Source organism: Scardinius erythrophthalmus (assembly GCF_964197995.2).
Source record: "Scardinius erythrophthalmus genome assembly, chromosome: 19".
NCBI classification, from domain to species: Eukaryota; Metazoa; Chordata; class Actinopteri; order Cypriniformes; family Leuciscidae; genus Scardinius; species Scardinius erythrophthalmus.
In genome coordinates this window covers 11,520,281-11,545,874 of record NC_138239.1, presented here as the reverse complement: position 1 = coordinate 11,545,874, position 25,594 = coordinate 11,520,281, and the positions used below count along the sequence as shown (strand labels likewise).

The 25,594-nt window shown below is 37.5% G+C and overlaps 1 protein-coding gene across 2 annotated transcripts in view; it reads right to left on the bottom strand.

Annotated features, from left to right (window-relative positions):
* Positions 1–25,594, bottom strand: part of LOC308707841 (uncharacterized protein) — an 87,991-nt gene that overhangs the window by 15,405 nt on the left and 46,992 nt on the right. For both annotated transcript variants that reach the window (XR_014032226.1, XM_081394533.1), the window contains exons 2-3: positions 5,379–5,560; positions 2,116–2,222 (exon numbers count right to left, since the gene is read on the bottom strand). Coding sequence is in view for 1 of the 2 variants with exons in the window: in XM_081394533.1 (XP_081250659.1) it covers positions 2,116–2,171 (56 nt within the window). In the remaining variant the exon portion in view is untranslated. The remainder of the gene's footprint in view (positions 1–2,115; positions 2,223–5,378; positions 5,561–25,594) is intronic.

Genomic DNA, 25,594 nt, shown 5'->3' with positions numbered 1-25,594 from the left:
AGAGAGAGAGAGAGAGAGAGAGAGAGAGAGAGAGAGAGAGAGAGAGAGAGAGAGAGAGAGAGAGAGAGATCAGTAATGTGCAGCTCTTTTTTGTTTGAATCTATTAAGTTGTCTATGGAGAGCATGTTTTAAATTTCTGAATTATAAGTAATTTGCATTCTTTTGTGCTTAAAGTTAAAAATATCCATGTGGTGTAACAGAATGAAACAAAGAAATAAGTCTAATTAACACTTACATTTTTGCCTTCACTTTGGCTCAAATAGTTTGACATAATATTGAATTATTATTTTCGTCACACTTTATATAAGGTATCTTAAACTACTATGTACTTAGATAAAAAAAAAAATTGTGCAATGTAAAAACATGGATGTACACAATAAGTGCATTGTATCAAATAAATTAAAATGCAAGTACATACTAATTAAATACACTACTTTATATATAAATTGGGACCATTGTTTCTTTAAAAATAAGAATCGGTTTTGTTTTAAAATATGATTATAATTTTATATAAAAAGTTTAGATTTTATATTTGTAAATCAAATTCACTGACATGCAGCAAGTCATTTTGTCATCATGTGACAAAAAAAACAAAAAAAAACAGGAAATGATCTCACTGAGAGGACCCCTGTAGACTCTCATGCCTATGTGTCAAAGTCAGAGAGTTAAAACACATATTCTGACCTTTACATGACCGAATGGAGTAACCCTAATTAAAATTCATGATCTCTCATTTGAAAATCATTTGAAAACTCTAATCAAATATCAGTTTTTTTTTAATAATGATACAGTATTGTGTATTAAAAGTGTAATATTTTATCACTTTTTCAGTGATGATTACACCATTACTTTTAAAATGATATATATATATTTTTTTTACAATACCGAAAAAAAAGAAAAAAGAAAAAAAACTAGAAGAGATTACATTCATAATAATTTGGCACATGCATTGTGAACTAGATTTTTAAGCGATTTCTCCTTTCATCATCTCGGACATCTTTATTTGTCATTGACCCTCACATGTAGAGGGACATCACATCGCGGTATTCTCTTTAAAACATCACTTTTCCCTGTCACTTTACAGACAATGGGCACAAGCTCACAGGGTCGAATCACACCAGGGCCGTTTCACACGGCAACCCAGAGAGAAATTAATTAGTGAAGAGACGTTTACATGACACAATGCCCGCGTGTGACATCCTCGCCACCTTCAACTGAAGCCAGCGGAGCCCGTAGAGACCCCGTCCATGCACGCGCTCTCTCTCCCCCTGCCCCATGAGAGACACCGCAAACTCGCCCCTTTTCTTTTCACTTTTGCTTTTTTATCGCAGAAAAGAAAGCACTTTTACAAAAGTGATCCACAATGGAAAAAATAATATTTGGCCAGGAAAACCACATGAATGCAGCTGTCTCGACCCAACTGGCTTTTGATCAGTGCGGCCCTCCGCATCAAGTTTGTCTGCTGGAGACAAGAACGCCTCCAAATTGTTTTCCCCCCTCAATGGCTGGAATTAATACAGCAATGTAAAGAGCTTACGATAAGTGTCTATCTGCCTCCAGCACTTGCACACAGAGGAAGGCTCGCACGCTTCGCCTTAATATGTGTTAATTCATTTGGTCACAGACTGAAATGTGTGAAAGTTGATCCTATGAAAAGGGAAATTACAAAAAGAAAACATTACGAGCGAAAGCACAATGAAGACCCGTACGACTAAAGTCAAGGGTGGGTTTGCCTGAATGCGGCAACATTTCTAAGTGGATGTAATTCCATGGTGATTATAATAAGCGGGTTAAGATAAACCCGGAGGACACTAGCATAATGCACATGCGTCTATTTGTCATGTTTTTCCTTGTATTTATTGTATTCACAAACTTTAGCAGCACTCTCTTACTTATCAAAAGAATGGCCAAATACGTATTATCCCCGTGATAATTCGTCGAGAAAAAACAGCAAGGATGATGGATGGAGAAAAAATAATATGTCTTTGACATTTTTGTCCCAGAACATCCTCCGCCAATGACCTTCTGTACAAGACACGGTGAAAAGAAATGCTTCTCAAAAGATGAGCTGGCCGTGGAGGAAGAGGAGAGAGGAGGAAACAGAGACTTTTTCACCTCTTGCATGTCGCTGGTTTCCTCATTGGAGAGGCCGGCTCCTCACCAGCTGTCATCCTGTAGGAGAACAGAGAGTCCGGAACACCTCCTTCATAGCTCAGCAGACTCTGCAAGAAAACACACACACACACACACACACACACACACACACACACACACACACACACACACACACACACACACACACACACACCTTTGCATTTAACAGTATTAAAACTATTTTTAAACTATTTTTTAAAACAAACACTCTACACAACATGTTATAAGCCCATTTAAGTCAGAGTATCTGTTATCTGTTATTAAAATAAATGATTCATAATCCATGGCACCCCATGGTCAAATATACACGTTTACATTGTTACAAAACAAAAAAAACTATTTCAAATAAATGCTGTTCTGAAAACAAAATGATCACGATTTCCACAAAAATATTAAGCAGAATTACTTGTTCAACATTAATGATAATAAGAAATGTTTCTTGAGCACTAAATCAGCATATTATTATTTCTGAATATTATTAATATTCTGAATATTATTTCAGTGACACTGAAGACTGAAGTATTGTCTGCTGAAAATTCAGCTTTGCCATCACACAAATAAATTACATTTGAAAATATCTTAAAATGAAAAATATTTGTGATAAAATGTACAATATTAATGTTTTTACTTAATTTTTTGTTCAAATAAATGTTGCCTTGCTGAGCACAAGAGATTTATTTCAAAAACATAAAAAAATATTTCCGACCCCAAACTTTTGAATTGTATGTATAATTTGAAATGTTATATTATATATATATATATATATATATATATATATATATATATATATATATATATATATATATATATACACATATACATATACATATATATACACATATACATATACATAGACATGCATACATATACATATACACATACATATACACATACACACACACTAACCTGACAAACTTGGTATTGTAAACGGACAAAGAAGCTCAACTTTTTACAATACAATCGATTCCTGTCATTCCTGTACTTTTACTCTTAAACACATCACATTACTGAAGTAATATGTCTTGTAGCAACAATTCAAATGGACCTTGGTACTTTACAGAAGTAGTTTTAAAAATACAAACTCAAATGATACATAAATACATTAATAAATATGAAATGTTTGTGACAGTGTAGTCTGCTAATACAAGACAGGACAGAAAAGCCCCTCAAGGAAACTCACGAAGACAGCAGACATTCACAAACTGCTCAGGTATGGTTTAATAATGTGTTTTGTGAGAATTCTTTCAGGGTTAGGTCTCAATCTCCCTTAGAAAAACTCAATCACAAAATGAACTGAAAAAAATGTATAATAAAAAAGCCACTTTTTTTCATTTGTAATGGTTTTACAATGAAAGAGCTCTGCAGTGATGACGTATTTTTAGTATCACCCTAGTTCCCTCAACAAAAAACTGTCATGATAATCTACACAAATGAGCACAACTTTTATAAATGTTGAAGACTAAATACTATTTCCATAAGTAAAAAGCTAAACATACATTCGAACTACACCAGGGTTACATGATTTAACATCACCATCACTAAGCGTCCGACAACTCTTTCAATCTTTACTTAAAATCTACAAGTTGGAGAGTTTGAGTTTGGATAGTTTGCAAGTGCGTGAGTATAAACACAATGAAGCTGTAAATGCGAACTAGTAAGTAGACGAGTTTACCTGTTCGATGTGGTGATGTTATATGTCCCATAGTTCGACAACCACTGTAGTCCCATTTAAGTAAAAGCTTTGAAAAAAAATGAATGCTATGAAAATGCTAACTCGTTGTTTCTGGGTTTAGGCCAACAAAAATATGTCAACCTTTGCAGCACTTCATAATGTCAATAGCGTCATTTGGGGGCTTTACCCTGCAAATATGTTGATATGTGATTAATTGTGATTAATTCAATTTATTAATCACATCATGCATATCACATAGCCTAATTAATTTCATTTTAAATTGACTGACAGCTCTCGATTTTTTTTGCTTTAAACCTTTTAGAAGATAAAATAACTGCTTAGCAAACCTGAAAAACAGAAAACACACACCATGAGTTGGGTCCAGTAAAAATCAAGTGCAATAACTGACCAAACTTGGCCAGACCAAACTGTCTGGGTGTTCCCTCTCAAGAGAGATAGACCGACAGAGATAAAAGAGATTGATAGCGAGAATAAAAAAAAGAATGAGAGAGCGAGTGAGAGAGAGTAGCTGCACTAATCTGTGCAAAATGCTCTTGAGAATGTGAAGCTCGAGGGAAGAAGTCTCAAAACACAAGCTGAGACATATGGCAGCCATCATCTTGATTAAACTCTGGCAGCACTTGCCGTAGGATTACAGTGAAACCCTCACAAGACAACTTAATAGAGTGAGAGACATGCATCAGGATCACTCACCCTTCTCCTGTGAAAATGTGTCACTGCTGTTTAGCATGGAATAATTTAATAATGGACTGTTGAAGGGAACGTATTTGCTAGTAATGTAATGTTAGGTCTATCAGTTTTCAGCAGCCATTACTCCAGTTTTCAGTGTTACATGATTCTTCAGAAAATCATTCTAATTCCTTGATTTGGTGCTCAAGAAACCCTTCTTATTATCACAGTTGACATGATTGCGCTGCTTAATGAAAAGATAGTCTTTTTTCAGGATTCTTTGATGAAAAGAAAGATAGCGTTTATTTTAAATGGAAGCATTTTGTAGTATTATAAAAGTCTTTGCAGTCATTTTGATCAAGTAATACATCCATGCGGAATAATAAAAAAAATCAATCAATTGCTTCCCAAACTTTGAACTCAAACTTTAGACCCATAGTGTAGCTTAAAATATTTCTAATATTTTTATGGTCATGGTGTTACCTAATATCATATCTTTGCAACATTTACAGTAATTTAAAAGTAAGATAAATAATTGTCTGCACTATATTCCAGGGCATCATTCCCAAAGTCATGGGGTTCGATTCCCAGAGAATGCATGATAAAATATATTCATTAAATGCAATGCAAGTCATTTCGGGTAAAAGCATTGACAGTTTCGCACTTACAATGGAAGTCAATGGGATAAATTCACAACAACTACCCTACAGACTTGCATTGTTCCCACAGACACTGATGATCTGTGTTAAAACATTATGAAATGCAATTGTATTTTAGCTTTCTTGTGTTGTTTCCATGATATTTAGATATGATTCCAAACTGGAGGGCTCGTTTCAATTTCTTTGTGTAAAATTGGTCTTACTCAGTAAAGATGAGCGTTTGTTGTGTCCATCTTGCTGAAGGCAATAGCAGTCTCCTCTGTGTGAATGTTAAGGAGCAGATGCCCACCTGGCCCACAGAGGAGCCTTTTGGACCAAGAGACACCCATATGTTAGAGGAGATGATTCCTGCCGAGGATCACATACTTTGCTGCCACAAATCTTACTGCGAAGAGAGATGGAGAGAGAGAGATTATAGAGAAAAAATACATTTATGATAGACTCATTCTGCACTGTATATTCTGTGAATGCACGTTTACTGTTAACCAAACAGCATGACATTAAGGGAAAGCAATTGAAAACAAACAAATAGGAAGCATCCAAGCGATGGGAAAGTCATTTTGTTAATAGGCTGTTGAATCTGCATCTACAGGACAGTTGTTTAATCCAGCGAGACATTAATAGGTCACAATTTGTTTTTACAGCACAAAAAGGAGTTCTTGACATCTTAAAAAATGCTGCTGTGAGAACACTTTCCCCCGAGGCCAGATTTCCGAGGAGAAATTGCTGTAGTCTTCAAAACGTCCCTGTTTGCTCATGTCTACCATCAGCAAATGATCTTAGCTTTGACTTACAATTAAAGACATAATGACAGACTTTGTGAAAATAAACATGTAAATAGAGGGGCAGAATCTATTTATATCAGCAGATTGCCTTGTAGTGTGGCATCAGCTGAGCAGACAAAACTTAATTCATCTCAACTGGAAATGCAGTTATCTCGGTTTTCTTTGTTTCTTTCTGACAATGATATTCTGAGCAGCACTTTTACATGTATATAATGCCTTTTTTAACAACACTGGCATAAAACCAGGCCTAGTGGGGGAAACAGGTCCTTAGAACATTATTTTAATCTCAAAGATGATAAATGATGAGATCATGTAGTCAGGATCTATGATAAACATTTGGCCACACCTTCCAATAGCAGGTGGATTAGAAATATTTACTGGCCATTAATATTTCTAAATGCTAGAATACACCAGGGGCGAGCGGGACACAACCTAACACTTTTTGACTTTCTCAGTTAGTGTAAATCCACTTGGGGTTATAAGAGTATTTTTTTCCCACATTAATTTAACACGTCTAATACAAAGCAGTCTTTTTTTATTATTACAGTGTATACCTTTTTCTTTATTTACCCTGAAAGAATGGAAGTGAAATGTGACAACATATTTTAATATGTTAAGGGCAGGTTGTAACATGACCATATGACAGATTAAAATGTTATCTGATCTAATAACAAATATACAAGACAACAATCTAAAATGTGTTTTTTTTTTCAATAAAATACAATTTACTTTATAATAGTATTAACATTTTCTATTAATTAAAAAATAAACCAGTTTTTTTGTGTTTGACAATGAAAACACTGCAGTTATGCAACACACTGTAGTTCAAAACAATAAGGGCAAATAGATAAAGAAACATACTCGGACATTAAAAATAACATAGAGCTGGAAAAAACACACACCCCTCCCAGACCTCAACACACTGCTCTCACAGAATAGGGGACAAATAGACAAGCCAGAATGCTTTAAATTTCTTGAAATTATAATTTCTGAACATTGACTTTAAAGGGTTAGTTCAAGCAACGAACCCTTTAAGTTTTAATTCACCTGTTTCTCATGGTCTCTCAATAAAATGTGTAAAAGTAATTCATGTGAATTATATCGCCAACGTCATAGAACAGCATAGTTCTAATAGCGGGACACATTGTGCTAAACAGATTGGAGATTAAAATAACAGCAGATTGGTCTCGTTTTAAATAAACGCTAAAAACTGAGATGAAAATTTTACTTTTACTATGGTTAAATAAACGTTCAGTGATATCTTCCAAAGATTTACCTAGTTCTGGCATGAAACTCTAGATGGCACGGGCTGATATAGACTCCCTCTGTGCCGGGAGCAGCAGCTCATTTGCATTTAAAGGGACACACAAAAACGGTGCGTTTTTGCTCACCCTCAAAAAGTGACAATTTTAACATGCTATATAAAAATATCTGTGAGGTATTTTGAGCTAAAACTTCATGTACACACTCTGGGGACATCAGAGGCTTATTTTACATCTTGTGAAAAGAGCATTATACCACCGCTTTAACATTGCCATATTAATTCCCATGCCAATCTCTATTACCATGCCAATCTCCACGAGTTGTCATGACAGAATTTTTAATTTTGGCACTTTAATTTTCTATATAGTGTTGATATGGAAATAGTAAATACACCAAGTTTTGTCATGCTAGCATGTATGGAAATGTTTAAACCATGTGTGTTACAACTAGCCCCACGTTACGTTGTGCCTAGTCTCAGCCTCAGACGTCAGGCCCACGGACCGTTGGCTGAACGTCTGATGCATATGCCACACTTTTCTGGAAACACTTCAGGAGTTTCGAAGCCGCGATCTGATTGGTTGAATTCTACAGGATGTCCAGGATACGCGTGTGTCGCATTCTTTATCGGCCCGCCTGGAAACAAATGCTGTGATGCCAAAACCCCTCGTGGAAGAAGAAAGCCGTTGTGTTTACAACTGTGACAATGAGCGCTTGCCAGGATCAATTAAATGTTTGTGAAGTTCGCGGCTCCATTGTTACAGTAAACTTGCACAACGTTCTTGAATTAATTATTTAATAGATGCACACCGGTCTGTTATTGTAGGGACGTCGACATTATATTGCCACACCCCTAAACATGACACCGGAACAAAACGAACTGTGATTGGTTGCATTACATGTCAGTCAAACGTCCTCTTGGGCAGTCCTTGGCCAAGAAAAGCTGCGATAGAGTCCAGACCTTCTGCTGTCAGTCTGAAGGTCTGGCTACACGAGACTACATTGTGCCCCGCTCACCCCTACATGACTTTTGCCCAGATTTGCAGTCTGGACGAGTCAATGTTTCTAAAAGTCAGATTTCACAGAAAACTGCGTAATGTAGGATGATCAAAATACAGAAAAATACAGATGTTTTCAATCATCATGCTTTGAGCCGGTTTTAGAACACACATTGTTTTATTTGTCATGTGTCTGCTTTCTCTGTGTGTTTGCTGTGTTCGAAAAGACTTGAAAGTCTGGTAGTGTGTGATCCTTAGTCACTCGATCTATGATTGCCAGTTTTTCTCCGTAATCATTTATTAAGTTGGCAAATGTATGATGCCCTGTGTTTTAAAAGTCATGTAGTGTATTCAAGTCTTCCCACTGAAAAAAATTATATTAATTCAATAAATATATAATTATTCTAATTTGAAAAACACTTTTGTTCCTATAAACAGAATTATTTACGGAAATAATTATTTAAAAAAAAATATCCCCCTATAATATTAGAGCCACCTATCACAAAAAGTTGAAGAAGACCCATTGTGATTTCATTCCTCATAACTTTTTTTTTTTTTTTAAAAATAGGTCAATTAAATTTTGCCAAATAGAAAAAAAGGCCAGGATCATTCATTTATGTTAAAGGTGCAACATTATGTTAATGAATGTGTGATTAAACATGTAAAACATTTTAATTTGGTTACTGCACTTCAGATAAACAATGGCGCAAACCTTGTCCGCTAAATCAAAGGGTTTGAAGTGTAACATATTAACCCGTCCCTGCATCGAGATCCCCCATTTTTCCATATGAATATGAAAGGCTTGTATCTGCTCCATGACTCTAATTCCCTCTGTCTGTTTGACTGATCCCTAGAGACAAGTTGTTGACCTGTGGTAACATTGTGATACACGGCCACTAAGCCACGTGGCTCCAGCAGTCTTTCCATACTCACTGGATGATGAGAGACGGGGAAGGCAAAGAGAGAGAGAGAGAATGAGAAGAGGCTGGGGATAAAGAGGAAGAGAGCGACATCGTTTTATAAGCAAGTTACCATGAAAAATTTGTTAGCAAAATATTTGCACAGGAGTGCGCTCTGTGCTGGGTAGATAACCTATCTGTGTTTGACTTTAGCTTCCCATGCTCTAAATACTCATCTTCTGCCTGTTTGGCTTATTGATTAGTTTGGCAAGAAACTAGGCCTCTCTAGCAGTGACCAAGGTCAAATGACACACACATTTAACTCACTGATTCTCAAACTTCTGTTCTCACACACACACACACATACACACCCACACAAGCAGCATTTAAGCTAACGACACAAAAATAGCTATTTTAAAGCGGCATTATCTAGAGCGTTAACGCAGTTCTCAGCACCATCAACTTGATGTCTCCAACTTTGAATCGAATATCTTTCAAACTATCCAGTCCCACCCGATCTGATGGCCTCCCTTTTCTCAAGCCATGCAGACTAATGCGATGTGCAATTAAAAAAGATCTATTGAATCTTTCTGCCGGCGATGGCCTCATCTCATCGCACTGTCCCGCACCCTGAGTGCACCGAGTGGGGAAAAAAACATCAACTTCCGACCTCAAACTTCCTTCTGATTGCTCTGGGGCGGTAGCAGAGGGAAGTTAGAGTTGTCGTGTTACCCTGTACACGCTGTTCATGCGATTAGCTGTCTATTCTTTAATTAGTCCTGGTGGAGTATGCGGGCAGAAGGCACTCATTCCTCCCCCTGATCGATGGTATTGAAATCTGAAGGTTATTTCGGGGGCGTTGGGCCTCAGATTGTCGATGTCATTCCCATCACATGTGCATTGCCCCTAAGCCTTGTTCTGGACTGGAAGCGTTAGCGAGCAACAGTGCAACAAAAAGGTCCTTAATTCTAAGCACTTTGATTAACCTCTGCCAGCAAGGACTTGTCCGAACTGACTTGACGTACCCATGTGACGCCCTATTATTAGCCCGTATCGAGCCACAGCACACTCCCAACCCCTCAAACTGGCGCTCCCTCCCAACAACCACCCCCCAACCTCTAAGTTTGTCCTTATGTAGATGTATACATATCTGCCTACTTGCAGTAGGGGAGCGGGCACATGACCTCCCATTGTGAGGAATACTTGGCACGTGGCCCCGCTCCTCAGTTAGAAGCATTGTTCTGTTGCAGAGGAGAGTGACACTGCTGGAGAAGATACTCGCTGACATTTTCGACTTTTTAACCACCATCAGCCCATTAATCAATGGCCGCATCTGTTTCAGGGGGAACGGGAGCGAGGGAGAAAGATAGAGGGCGAGAGAAAGAAAGGGAAATGGGGAGAGTGAGAGAGAGATGCCCGTGTAAATACACTAGCGCTAATCCGGCCAGACAAACGTGTGGAGGAGCTGAGAGAGAGAGAGGGTTTGACTTTGACTTGCGCTGAGAGGGGGCTTGTGTCAGTTCCACCTTTGCTTTATCTCATCAGCTCAGTATTAGCACATTGCATTTGCCACTCAAGTGTTTAGCATATATGTAAATTTTATAGCCCTCGACATGTTTGTCCCTGCTGACAGCCATGGAAATGTTTGCCCATGAGTTTGTGTGTCTGTGTGTGTGTGTGTTGGACATTCACTTTTTGGGGAAGTGCATCTGAATGATGCTCTGCAAGGTGTGAATGTGCGTGTGCGTACGTGTGTGTCCGCTCTTGGGTGTTAGTTTCCGTATGCGCTCTGATGATAAGCGAATGAGAGCTCCCTACAATAGAACACTTGAGTATCTGAAGAAAAGGGAATTGTGTTGGACACAAGATGGCGTGAACAAAAATCCGAAGACACCTTCTTTTGCTTTGAAAGGAATCTGCATTCATTCAAAGGGTTCTTTCTTCTTTAGGTACAATGGTTTGAAATTTCCTGAGCAAGTAGGCCTCTTCTTTACCCTTCAGTTGTAAAAGCAAGAGTGTTTTGTAGGTGCGAGACACGGGTGACCTTTCTTTGATAGTCGCTGTGATATACGATGGGCCTAAAAGAATAGTCTGTTCCATGCTTTGCATTCAGCTGGCATGAGGGCTTTTTTTCCCTGCTGCAAAAGCCACCTCATAATGTTTTTTAATTCTGTTCTATTTTAAGAGCATTACAGCATTCTATTTTAACATTGTCTGAGGATCGCACCACACATTCTCTGTTAATGACCTTCACTGAAAGACCACAGGAAACATACAACATACTTATGAAACTTATTTCATGTTCACAGTAGATTTGTTAGTGTATACTTAGTCAAATTAATATAGAAATAATGCTACTTAAAGATATGTGTTGATTTGGCTGAGTAACATTTCCAAAGACATACTATAAAATATTGCCATGTTGTAAAATAATACACACCTACCCCTCCTCAAAAATACTAATTATTTATAGGATTTGGTCTCAACACTGTTCATACAGTATAATATGGTCCTGCTGCACTTAGTGTTTTGCATTAAGCACAGACTTTGACAAAATATCTCTAATCAAGCACTGGAAGCCATGGATGAATTTCCAGCATCCCTGTTATGAAATTTTGGGAGCCTCCCTAAAAGTGGTGACATCATGTGCTAGCATTTGTATTGGGGGTAAAATGTATTTGATGGAGATTGTGATGTCATTTTGGACATATTGATATGACTTGATATGATATGATATCAATCAGTCACTGTGGCATGAATTGGCAATCAGCATCTGAGAGTGTGATATCATCATGTTCAGCAATTGTGATTGTGTGTAAATATATTTACACTGACTCCAGCATTAAGTTTAAGTTTATGTAAACCAGGGTTTGGGAAAATTCAGAATAGAATTGAATGGGTTACACCCCGCAGGAAGTTAAATTACCTTCTGGGAAATTAAGTCTGTTTATCTGTCTTTCTTTCTATCCAACCATTCATCCATCAATCTATTCATCAATATCTAGCTCTCCTGTGTTCTTTTCCCACTGAACCATTTAGTCATCTTATGTCTCTAGTGGAACAGAAGAATTTAGCAATGGATAACATGAGTTGATCACTTTGTGGGTCATATATGGTGGAAATAAGCACATCAAGGTCTCTGGAGATGGACTTAAATCCTTGAGATTGTCCATGCTTGACAATCCTCTCTAGCTTCCCAGATTTTGGAAGCATATACAATGTCACAAAGAAACAAGGCCTTTTCTTTATTCAGACTAGTTGGATCAGTGATTTTTTTTTTCTTCATTATAGGCAATTGATTTATTGGCTTTACATGCACACCAAAGAAAATTCTATGTGGATTAATTTTTGATTTGAACCATTTTCCTTGTAGAATTATCATATTATCAGGAAAAAAATGGCACACAAGCAAATTAACTACGGACCCCTCAATGCATTGAGCAAAGCTGAAAGAAGGTTTGAGTTTGAAAGTTTGAAAGAAATGGTACTGTAAGAGAAATGTTTCAAAAATTGTTTTGAATGTGACATTCCACTGCTAAAGAGCCTGCTTATTACCAACATGCCTGGGATTTGGTGCTTTCTCAGAAAGATAGTCTACTAAATGGATCTCAAGAACACAACACAACTACTGTCCTTGTGAAAATCTGCACAACAACCACTTCAGCATCTTTCCAGTTGCAAAATCTCTACTTGCAATCTAATTTATGGGAAAATTTTCAGAAAATGTTCAGATTTCCAAACCCTCTGTCCTTCATTGGTCAGAGAAACAGATAGCCATGCCCTATACTCAAGCCATTGGTTGGTCAGGATGGTCAGGATATTCAAACAAACAGAGAAATGTTTTGATACCGCCACAGTGTTTACACTTTTTTGAAAAGAAAATTAACCTAAATATTTTTTACTTTTAGGTCTCTACATCTTAAGCTTGGATAGGAGAAAGTATTTCAACATTTAAAAAAATAGCTTTTAAAACAAAGTTGTGTGTATAAATGTAGATTAACAGGAATATAAATCACTGTATTAACAGTTAAATTTTCTTTGAGCACAGAAACCTGCAAGCATTGGTTGCTAATACATCATTGCTAATTGCCTAAACCAATCAGTGCCAAACATATTGAATGTAATCAGGCTGAAGCACTCGGATTCAACATCCTCAACAGGCACAGTTATCTGAATTTCTCTTTATAGCCACAAGCTTGACAGCATGTTTGGGTCGTATAGGTGGGAGTTCATTCTTCCTTATTTCTTTTGGAGGTTTAGAACATCATGATCAAGTGGGATAAGGACGAAGAGAAGGAGTGATTACTGGAGATCACAGGCCCCGTTTAAAAGAAGGATTATGGCTCAGAGCAGTTTACACTCTTCTGCTCTCAACTCAATTTCTCAAGGCTCTGCTAATGATTGGACTTACACTCAAGGCCACGCGTTGGCAGTTACACTATCCAAACATACACACAGAGACACGTGCGTGCACACGCCACATTTATTAATAGCCGAAACAGCTGCGGATCCTCTGGCTCACACCCGAGGAGAGGAATTCCCAGTATTCAATGGACAGAAGTGTGTTAATCTGTGATTCTTCACCATAGGCAGAAGACAGATGGATTCCTTCACTCTTTCACTTTTCTCTGCGCGTGCGAGGGGATCAGCTAGCAAGAGGCGCGGGTATCCACCGCTAATTAAAGGTGGTGGGTGGGAATTGGAGGGATCGCTGGACAGATGGACTGCCTTCACCAAGGAGCCAGAGATCTTTGAACCCAGACTATGGAGCATATTTAATTAAAGCTCTCCAACTGTCCCAGCGGCATGAAGATTTTTATGTGAACATTGACCTCATTGTCTTTCTCAAGTTTCAGTATGAGCTCAGATGTGTTGACTTCTCTGAATCTGCCAAATATGTGACAAAATATTCAAATATTTTTAACAAAAATCGGCCATGCAAATAAAACAGGCCTAGTGTATGCATTAAAGTCTTGCATATGCAGTCTTTTAACTCTGGGTTAACATCTTTTAAACCCTGGGTTAAGGGCACTGATCTATATAATGACTGGATAGCTCATGACGTTCTAAACTGCCATCAGGCAGTGAAGCCACCGGAAGTGTTCGAGCGGCCATCTTACGATTCCCTACCAGCAGAGGGCTCCAACGACCGATATGCAGAGATTGGTAGCTCCGGCGGCACTTGATCCGCTGTGCAGCATACAAGTGTAAAACGACGTTCACAGAAGGATGTAGAAAAACTTCCCACAGGTTGTAATTCAAGCCCTATAAGTAGTAATTTATGCACAATTGTCGCTATGCCCCGTGTTGTTTTCTCCGAGGCAAGAGTAATGCTGCTTCTTCAAAAAAACAACAAAAAAACAACAACAACAACAACAACAACAACAACAATGATAAACCAGTCAACAGTAGCCTATAAGAAACCTCAGAGCAGCATTAAATCACAATTAAATGTCCAATGGCGACACCATTTGACAGCTTCAAACAAGCTTCGTGCAGAGTCCGTTCGTTACTTACATTAACTCATACAATTTGTATTATGCATTTCCTGAACATGTACTTGCTAACTAATCAAAAACTTTATTTGAGCAAACTACTGATCTATAAAACACAATCGGTCTTCCGACCTTCAGCTAAATGCACGAGGGAGAGAGAGCAATACAGCGCTTGTGTTGTCTGAAGACAGTGAGAGTTGGGGCTCTCTCTGCTCGTTCTTATGCGCTCTGTCCACTGATCTAAATAATTTGTTGTTACGGCAACTAATTCCCTCCCTCGCTTTGATTTAACGAATTACAACATGGCCACAATATAGTAAAAGGAGGGAGCAAATTAGTAAAACGCGTTGAGGTATTATTAATTCGTGGCCACGAAACAATATTCACCTGAATATTCACCAATTCACAAAAATATAGGTCTTTAGCATTTACCACTTAATTAATAGTATCAAACTGTTTTTCTTACCTGAGAAGATAGCTCTTCAGTGAAGGCCAGCTAGTGTTATCGTACAGTTTTTTATTCCTTTTGCAAAGAAATTGCCGTTTTTTAATAAGCAGGAAAAATTTTCGACTTTAAACAAATACCCATTTAAATGCTTAGGTTTTTGTATGTTTTCTCAGTCAAATCATAAAATTTCCTATTGATTCAATAGAACGCGTGAGCTCACTAGGGAATACCAATATGGCGGCGTGGTGGCTTCACTGTTTATGACATCATGAGCTATCCAGTCATTCTATATAGATCAGTGGTTAAGCACCAATTTAACCATGGGTAAAGCAATATGCATTGAAAGCAGGTTAGCATTACTTTTTGAGATGCTAACCCCGAACTGCGGTGCCAAATGTGCATAATGAAAACAACAACAACAACACAAAAAACCTTCACAAGTTGTGCAGCTATGTTTCAGTGTCTAAAAGGATACATGTTAAAGATTTCAAACATCGCCTGTTACTGGAGTGATAAAGAGGCAGTCCCTGTTAAAAATTCTCTTGTTAAACTACCCTAAACTGATGCACTGGTATGAGATGGTTTTAACTGTCTCAAGGCCTGGCCAAGTTTCTTCACTAGCTTAGTTGGGCAGATCGCCAAAATGCCCAAACCTCTCTAAAACCAGCCAACAGACCAGCAAACCAGCTTAGCTTGGTTTAAAAAAGAAAATCCAGAAAACTTAAGGTTCTCAACCAGAACAGATTTGCAACATGTGCTTGTCACATATATTTGTCCACATAATGTTTTAAAAATGATAAGAGTGGGAAATCTCTAAAAATCAATTATGGCATTATAATACAAACACTGTAAAACATATTTAAATGTATGTATTTATATATAAATGTATTTAAGTTGGGTCTCAGTGATACAATGAAGTAAAGATTTGCATGTAGCCAATCACTACTTGCTAAATGTCCAGCTTTTTCATATTTATTATTTTATTCATCTGAAAGAAGGCCTAAATGATAGAAACTTAAAATAAAACATCCCTGAGCAAACAATTCTTCACTGATATTGAAAATATAACAACTTTCACCTGTCCTAACTGGTGTTTGGTTGCACATTAGTAAACCTGCTGAACCTGTTTCTAACGAAGCCCTTTTGTTTACTGTACCACAATTGACAACCAAACACATAACTCTGGTTTCTATTAACTCCATTGTTCAGCTGGTGGAAAGGAAGTGAAAGTCTTCTGCCATGGGGTAAGAGCTTTTCAAACTGACCCCCATTTACTTGCGCTCACACCATTACAGGTGTAGAGAGGGTAAAGAAAAGCAGAACGCCAGGGGTTGACATCCAACCTCTAGATACCAGGCTAATCCATCTATTCCAACCTCATTCTCTCCCTGAATTATCACCTTTTGACATCATTTTTTAAAATCTGCTGTCAAAGGAGTGTGGGCTGTACATTATGGGGAGGATGAGGAGTAGAAGAAGAAGAAAGAGCGAGCGAGAGAGGGTGAAGTGGGTGGGGGAATCTCCTCTTAAGTCCTCAGCCTCAGTTATGATTAATGACCCAATGCACCTCAAAGTTCATAAACTTCCCAACCCGCTGATAGTTTATACAAGCTAAATGATTTATTTCCAGCGCATGCCAGGCTGCTCATTCCATGTGACGGATATTTCCAGAGTCCTTGTATGAGGTTGCATCTTGGTGTTAGACAGCAAACCTTATGAGGGTAATATAGTGATAGAACCCCCCAGTACATCTTTTGTGAGAACTTGTTAGAAGTCAGCACAGATTTCACTTGATGTATGTGACAACACCATGACAAGATGTCACCATGTCAATTTATGTGATATACATAGTAGATGTAAAAATAAAAATATCTTATAACTAGTTATTAACTTTAGGTTGGGTGGCTCCCAACTATCAGAGCTATCTAAAGACTTGGAAACGTCCTATCAGGCCTTACATACCTCACAGATACCTTGCGCTCCAACTGCCTCTCTCCCATTTAATGACCGTTGGAGGAATCTGGCGTCTTCCCCGCTAAATGCCTCCGATAGCTCCTCTCCACGCTGGTACCTACGCGTCTGAGGGATCTCTCGAACACCTGTCACCCCAAACAGCAGCATTTTCTGAGAGCCTTCTCCATCACTGTCACCCTCCCATCACCTGCTTCCTTTACCTTATCCCCCTCTCCTTTCATTCATCAACATTTTAGGTGCTGCCTTTGACAAGGTCACATCTATTGCTTGGATCGTACATCATCTTTATACTAGGGTGCTGACAAACCCTGTGATATTGGACGGCGCTTATTTGTCTATTTACATTCTGAGGTTGTACATGGTCTAAGGAACATTGTTCAAAGGAAAGTGCAGATGTATGAGGTGATTTTAAGGGAGAGTTTTACAGAGTTGAATGACTCTTGAAGGAAAAGGTTAACTGCCTGGTCAGATGTACTTTGACAGGCAATTGGTGTTTGGAAGTAGACTGACCTTCTTTTACTTTTAGGCACAATTATCCATTATCCAACTATTTTGATTCAACTAACTCCATGGAGTTAGGCCATGGAATCATTTCACAAGTTGTACTGGACTCTGAAGTCATAGGTAGAGTTCGGGGACCGCCCTTCCTGTGGCCGGAGCCCTTTTTTTTTTTTTTTTTTGAGCATGTGAAAAACAAACAAATAAAACCTCATGATTTTCAATGATTTATATGGTATACTAATGACTAAAATATCTGATTACTATATTTAAACACTAATTGCAAAAGATGTCTTTATCTTCATGAAAAAGATATGTAGGCTATATACAGTATACTAATATGGTATATAAGTCTTTATTATTAATTATGATTAATTATGAAGTGATTTCATCATACAGTTTTGAAAGCAACATGGCAATGTTGCCCTTCTAGTACAGAATGTCCTCAGAGCTGATACACATAAGAATCTCATTAAATGAAAAATGATTTAGCTGAAATCATCTGAAATTACATAACTGGGTTTATTGTATGAAAAGATAACACTTGTCTAAATTGATGATTAATTTAAAATTATTTAAAATTATTTAAAATTGATCGCAAATTATCCTACAGCTTTACCTTGGCCATTAAAGTATAATTTTCCTGTCCTGTACTCACTGTACTCACATCTGTTTCCATTAGTTTTTTGAATATATGCAGATAATACAAATTACATCAAAGGACTTAAAGGTCAAATTCTAACTGTTAGCATTAAAACTATAAAAAGGCCACTCAGTTTAAACTGTTCTGCGGTGTGATATGCTAAACTTTAAAATTACTTTGAACATAATTTTTCATTGTGTATTACAATTATTATGCATGCAATTTTTACTGATAATACTACATATTTGTCATACCTCAGAACTTATGAAAATTCCTAAATTAATTGCAAAACCTGAAGAAACCAGTTACAGCATCTAAAGACAAACACTTTACCTAATACAACTATATATCAATCGACTATATACAAAAAATAAGACTACAAGGGTGGTCACACTAAAGTTTTGATGCATCGACTTCCATTCATAACCATGCAAATGCAGAAGACCAGAAGCTAATGTGAAGAAGTTCAGCATTTTGCTGCATTCCAACAATCAAGATGGGTGAACTCTGAATTTGTATCATGAAAAAGATGTGACAAATAGATGAATGATATGTCACAGCATGACCTCTTAGCCAAAAATAACACAAACTTTAAAGCTGCAGGTTTGCAGTGTTGCAGGAAAATAGAGAAGATTGTATATATATAAATGTATTGTAAAATGTGCCAGAGCATGACGTCATATCTCTATCGGTGCAGTGTCCGAAGGAATATCGCATGCTCAAAATCTAGTGTGTCCGTGGCTTAAAAGTTACTGAATGATTTTAAACGAATGCCCAAGTGCAGCTGTTTCCTGAAGAGCGACCTGACTATATAAACGCTGTGCACCGACTGGAATAATTAAATTGTAGAATATAATTCTGCTAAATGTTCAGTCCTAACAAAACATTCAATGGCAACATGACATATCAGGGCACTCTTCAATTAATGTCTTAATGAAGTCTCCACTTAAAATAATTGGCTTGGCATGAATCGCTTAGTGCTGATAGCATGAGTCTTTGTCCCAGTTATGATTTCCCTTTTTGTTTTTTGATGAGTGTCAGAGGTCTGTGTGTTAAATAAGATCCTATCATTTGTTCTCTATGGAAAAACCTGTACAATACATATCCCAACTCCGACAATGTCTCGGAAAAACTACATTGTTATTTTTATGATTATTAATTATATTTTGCCTTTATAGCAGAGTGGAAACAATTGTGACATGACCCAAGCCAGACTTTTCAGCAACAACAAAAGTTTGGGGTCTGTAAGATTTTTTGTGTTTCTGAAGGAAGTCTCTTGTACTCTCCAAGGCTACATTTATTTGATCTAAAATACAGTAAAAAACATAATATGGTGAAATATTACAATTTAAAAGAACTGTTTTCTATTAATACATTTAAATGTATTTTAATCCAGTGATGGTAAAGCTGAATTGTAAGCAGCCATTACTCCAGTCTTTAGTCACACGATCCTTCAGAAATCATCCTAATATGCTGATTTGCTGCTCAAAAAACTTTTCTTACTAATAGCAATGTTGAAAACTTTTGTGCTGCCTTAATATTTTTATGAAAACGGTGATTATTTCAAAATTCTTTGATGAATAGAAACTTCAAAAACAGCATTAAGGTGTAATAATTTGTTACATTTATATAGCGCTTTTCTGGGTACTCAAATCGCTTTCCATGGAACCACCACCAATGTGCAGCATCCACCTGGATGATGCGACGGCAGCCATGTTGCGCCAGAACGCCCACCACACACCAGTGTAGTTACAGGGTCCACCAGCAGGGGCTAACTGGCCCGTTCTAACCAACAAAACCTTGACCCCTAGCAATAGCAAGTAGCCATCATGGGTTAAAGTTGCTCGTCTTTAGCGACTTCATTGGATCTTTAAGTTAAAACACTTCCAAAGACTGTAAAACTACTTTCATACAATATTTTTTGTTGGTGTCCATTTCTTTTGGTCACGTTATGACTTAAACAATCTACAAACTTTTCAGTGGCATGGCTAAGCGTTATTTTACAGGATTATTGTGGTTTTGTACGCATACGCTATTCGGAGAATCAAGCAGAAACACTCTTTCTGAGAAAACAGGAAGAATCTCAAAGAGCCATTTTTATTCTCTCCCGGTCATCAAGGTCATACCTTTTCACTGTTGCTCTCTAAGACAGTAAATGTTTAAGACAACAACAAAAAAAAAGACTTACAAGGGTTGCATCATTATATGTAGATAGGATAGAATGTTGAGCAAACGTGTTTATCATCCAACGAAAACACCTACAAGAAACCATTATTTATTTGTTTGCTGTAATAGCATAGCTGGGCTAAGCTGATGGCACGACAGCATGCTAAAGCAAACGGATAGCCTAACAGAAATGTCTCATGGAAATAGTTTTCAGCAGTTGGACTGAACCTTTCGTGTTGGCAGCATCCCAAACCTAACTGCTGTTTTTTAATCACAGGGGAGTTTTGTCCTCATTGTCAATGACCTGATAGCACACACCCTGAAACAGCAGCCACATCTCAAGAAAGGATGCAGCTGCTTGTGAAGGAATTGCAGGCTTCACTAAACACAACCCAACCAGTATTTCACAGGAAATCTATCAAGCACAGGACAAACAGAGCTTTACCAGAAGTGTTAGTTCACACTAAGAACTAGAAATGATGGTCCAACACTGACTCAAAGATGAATGAGCTGAAAGGGTCTGTATTCATCACCAAGGTTCTCACCTTTTGCCCCTATTGTTCCATAGAGACAATGCTGGATCCAAGGCTCAATCTAGAACTGTTCCGAATGTTTCCAATAAAAAAAAACCTGGTTCTAGAAAAATCAGCATGGGCCCCTTAAACCTGCTGGTTCCAGACCAGAATAAAGTAACTTCACAATGACCTAACAAGAGCATAGCAAGGTCAAAATTTGGCTGCTTAGGCCAACAACAAACTACTGGAGATCACAAAAACAACTGCCTTGGATGAGTGCCTGTGTGAAAGGGTACAGATTTTATTGGTCATCAATTTTGAAGAGAAATAGTGCAGAAACTGGACAAGGATGAAACTTTCTAGAGTGCATGTGTTGAACGCCTGTGTTCATGAACGCTATCAAATGGAGTATACTTTTAAAGGCTGTGCGTTCACATCAAAACTGAAGTACACTTTGGGCTTCATGTTGCCTTCACATGCTATTGGAATTATCTTAAATACGAGTTTCCTTAAACATTGGACATGCCAGCATAGCACCAGCTCCGGCACCAACCTCATTATAGTGGAAAAGTGGTACTTGTATTTCACTGTGATTAGCTATGATGTGATTTAATGTGGGATATTACATCTTGTTAAATGAAGAGCGTATTTGCGTACAATGTGAATGAGTGCTCTTGGAGCAGCTGGGGGAGGAGAAGGTGTGATGGTACGGCCCCAGCTGTAGTGACCTGTCTGTGCTGATCGCCTGCAGCAAGCCTGAGGGCGCTGAACGCCTGAAGGAGGTCCTCAATGAACAACAAGTAAATAAAAGATATGAGGGATGTCAGAGCCACAAAGACCATGGCCATCGGGTGGGAGACAGATTCCCCTGTGAGACAATACAAGCATCTACGACACAAACCAACAACTCTTTGCTTCATAAAGAGACCTTTTTCTTCTCGCCCATCAAGTATAATGCTGGTTTACAGCTGCACTGTGATACTAGGTAACATTCAGGCATAAAACATCACATATTTATCATTAATTATGATCAAAAGTATATCAAAACAACCTTACCAGTCAGCTGAATGTGTGCTAAAAACTGTGGCAAGTGTTTTGGTTAAATGAGGGATAATGTAAAGTTAGCCAGTTAAAAATCCAAAAAAGAGTGCTCAAGATTCCGACATGGAGATAAAAAAAACCAAACATATATTTTACAACTTCCTATTTCACAGAAAAACTATTCATTACAATATTAAATTATATATATATATATATATATATATATATATATATATATATATATATATCCATCAAAAGTTTTATGCTTGACACCAACTTTATCTTTATCTTTACCTTCTTTATACCAACCCAGGCTCATTGGCAAAACTGCATTACGTTGCTTCTTGCACGTTTCATGACATTCTTCAAAGTGAAATGTCCAGTGAGCGGTGCTAAAAACATGCTCAGTCAGATTTATCTGAAACAGATGAGTGTGAATCTGGCGATGTTTTTATTACACTGGTTGTATTGCTGCAGTTCGTAAATTAAAATGTGCAGTGAGTGGCGCTTAAAGGTTAATGCTGATGAATCGTGCTTGAAAATAACATACCACCTACACTAAATCACATTCTAAACCTAACCGACAGGGCCTATAAAAGCAAACGTGATATAAAAAAGCATTTGCTAAAGCAACCATGCCATTTTAGCTCACTTCTACAAGTCTTTGAGCTGTTTTATTGTGATTTGTGTTTGATGGGACTCGTAACCAAGCACTCCACATTGCAAGTGCTGTACTGTACCAGGTGAGCTAACAAGCAAGTTTACCACATCAGAATAGCCATGCATATGGAGCTGGTTATGTGATGGAAATGTTGAAATGTTTTAGTTTAAAAGTCATGCACTATTAGTAAAAGTGTTTTGAGGTCATTAAATAGTCTTGTGCCAGAAACCGTGCAAAAATAAGTCTTTATTAATCGATAATCTAATCATAATTAATGAGAAAGGGAATACAAGATGTTGAGGTTTTACTGCCACTAGTGTTTAGCTTGACACTGCAGTGAATTTTAAAATTCACTTTGCAAAAATGTAGGTAGAGGCATTTTGCAACCAATGAGCAAATGATACATTTATACAGAATATAGCCTACAGTTTTGAGTTGCAAAGCAGTGTAAAAGAAACCATAGAGATCCAGTTAGGGGTAATTATAGAAGAAGAAAAAAAGGGACCACAACTGACCAATCAGAATCAGGTATTTCAGAGACTCATAATAACAGCCTTTAGTTTGTCATACCAAGATGATTCTCAAAGTGACTAGGGGCAGTGGTCACGTTCTTAGCCATGCCTTAGTGTTCAAAAACAACTTAGCGTATGTGCAGTCGTGCCCTATCATCTCTGATCTATACTGCAAAGGAGCGAGGCGTGAGGTTTTGCATTTACTTGGTTCCCCTCCCCCATTAACTTTAGTTAAATAACTGCGTCAGTCCTAGCGCCTTAATTACTCTTGTCCTTTACAAATTAACAAACTCATTTCTTTCCCAGCATAATAACCAGATGCCCCGTAAGAGCTTCTGTCACCTCAATTCGGTTCTAATTATCTCAATTTCCCCGTAAATCATTTTTATAGGGGCAGTAAAGCAGTGTAATGCTGTTGGCAAGCCAAGACAAGGCATTTGATGGAACAAATCATGTGAAAGGTGTGTCAGTCCCGGCTCCTGGAAATCAAACTGCTGAATTTTGTTCCAGCTCTAATCAAACACCTGAATGAACTAGTCAAAAATCTTTGGGTTCACTTGAAAATTACAAGCAGGTGTGTGTTAGAGCAAAGTTGGAACTAAACTGGGTGTGTCGCAATCATCTCCTTATATCCCAAGTATGGTGTACACAAATTCAGGTGATGTCAAAGAGAGTATGGACCCTGTCTCACTCGGACATTGGGACACAGATGGTAACATGCCAACATCCTCGCAATGTCACTATTGGTATTTCTGAATGACAGCAGAAATTATATTTTTCTGAGATTTTATTTTATTTTTTTATGTTTTATAAGAGTACATTTTGATAAATACTTTGATTGTTACATATACTTGCAACTTTTTTTTATAAATGACAATTATATCTGCAATAAATTATAAATGTTAGCTAGATTATGTTCAATAATGTGTTTATGTTTATTTGGGTCAAATATGGACAAACCCAACCATTGGGTTAATATTTTAATTAAAGATTTAACCCAACAGTTGGGTTTGTCTATATTTGACCCAAATTTGGGTTGAAATTTTTAGTGTTTATAATTACATAAGTTTTTTTTTTTTTTTTTCAAAACATCTATTGCATGTCATTATTTATGGTGGCTCACGATTTGTGTTTCATGCTTCAGACTTTCCGTTAAGCGAACAAAGTGAGCATCGATGCTTCCAGGTTTGTGGGACTTTTTAGGGAGCGAACCTTTCAATGCACTGGAAGGATTTTGCAATTGAGACATCCCTTAAAATGGCAGAATCCTTGATCAGTGCCCAGACTACTGAACTAGGGAGCGGATTGAGACTGTAAAACCAAAAGTATGGTCTTATTGGGATTATCATCTACGGGTACACCATTGGAGAAAGCATAACGACCAACTTGGATCACCTGTGACTTGATAACCAATCACATTACAGCTATAAGGTTATTGCATTTCTGTCAGAGGGACATTCAGTTACTGTTTGCAGATACTATAGAAATGGATGAGTAGTGCCGTAAACTGAATCCTACCAGTCACAAAATTGTCTATTACAAAACAGCATTTTTTTTATTGTAAACTCTCAAAATAGATCAATCCAAAACAAATGTTTAATCATTTACGTTATCAGTACGGTCCGCCAATGTCCATGTATTCCATCCGTGTGCAGGCAGATTTTTGTGTCTGCGCGGACTTGTGTGATCTGCACATTCACGAAAGGACCACAAAGTAGTGCGCATGCACCAAATGCGTTCATCCGCTAGACGGAGTGGAATGCAGAACAGGAGTATAGGCCTACTCTCTGGAATAGGACTGCCATAAGCTGATCATTAATTTAGTTGATTTTAGAAAATTATTGAGAAAAACATTGGGAATTGTGTACAACTGTATGACTATATTACTTACCTGGGTAGTTGCAAGGGTGCTAAGTCGTTTCTAGGTGGTTGCTAGACAGTTGAAAGGGTGTTCTTGGTGGTTGCTACTGTATGAGGCTGTCAAAGCGCTTTAATGCTGATTGGTTGATGGAACCACAAGAGCACAGAGATCAATTTTAAGTCAATTTCAAGTTTTTAAGAGCCCACTTAATATTGGAGACTGGTTAAAAATAATAATAATAAAAAAAAAAAAAAAATAATAATAATAATAATAATAATCTACAATAATAAAAAATTACCAATTTATGTATAATTTATATACCATTTAGTCAGAATACCAGCAAAAAAATATAACATACTGTATCTTTCTTGGTCTGCCAGATATAGAAAAAATGGATTAAAAATATACAGTGCATTCAGCAAGTAAAGTATTCCATCCCCAACATTGCCTTGCATTACAATTCATGAAGAGCATGAAATAAAGTTCCTTCTTTCACCACAGGGAGGTTTCCTGCACTCAACTTAGACTGGGATCCTTCTCGCTATCACTGTAGTAAGTTGTTTCAGTCTCCAGAACATGTAAAACCATACAGAGCCAATACTCATGAATGCTTGGTCATGTCTGTTTGTTTTTCCATGTGTCCATGTAAATAGCCATGTTAAC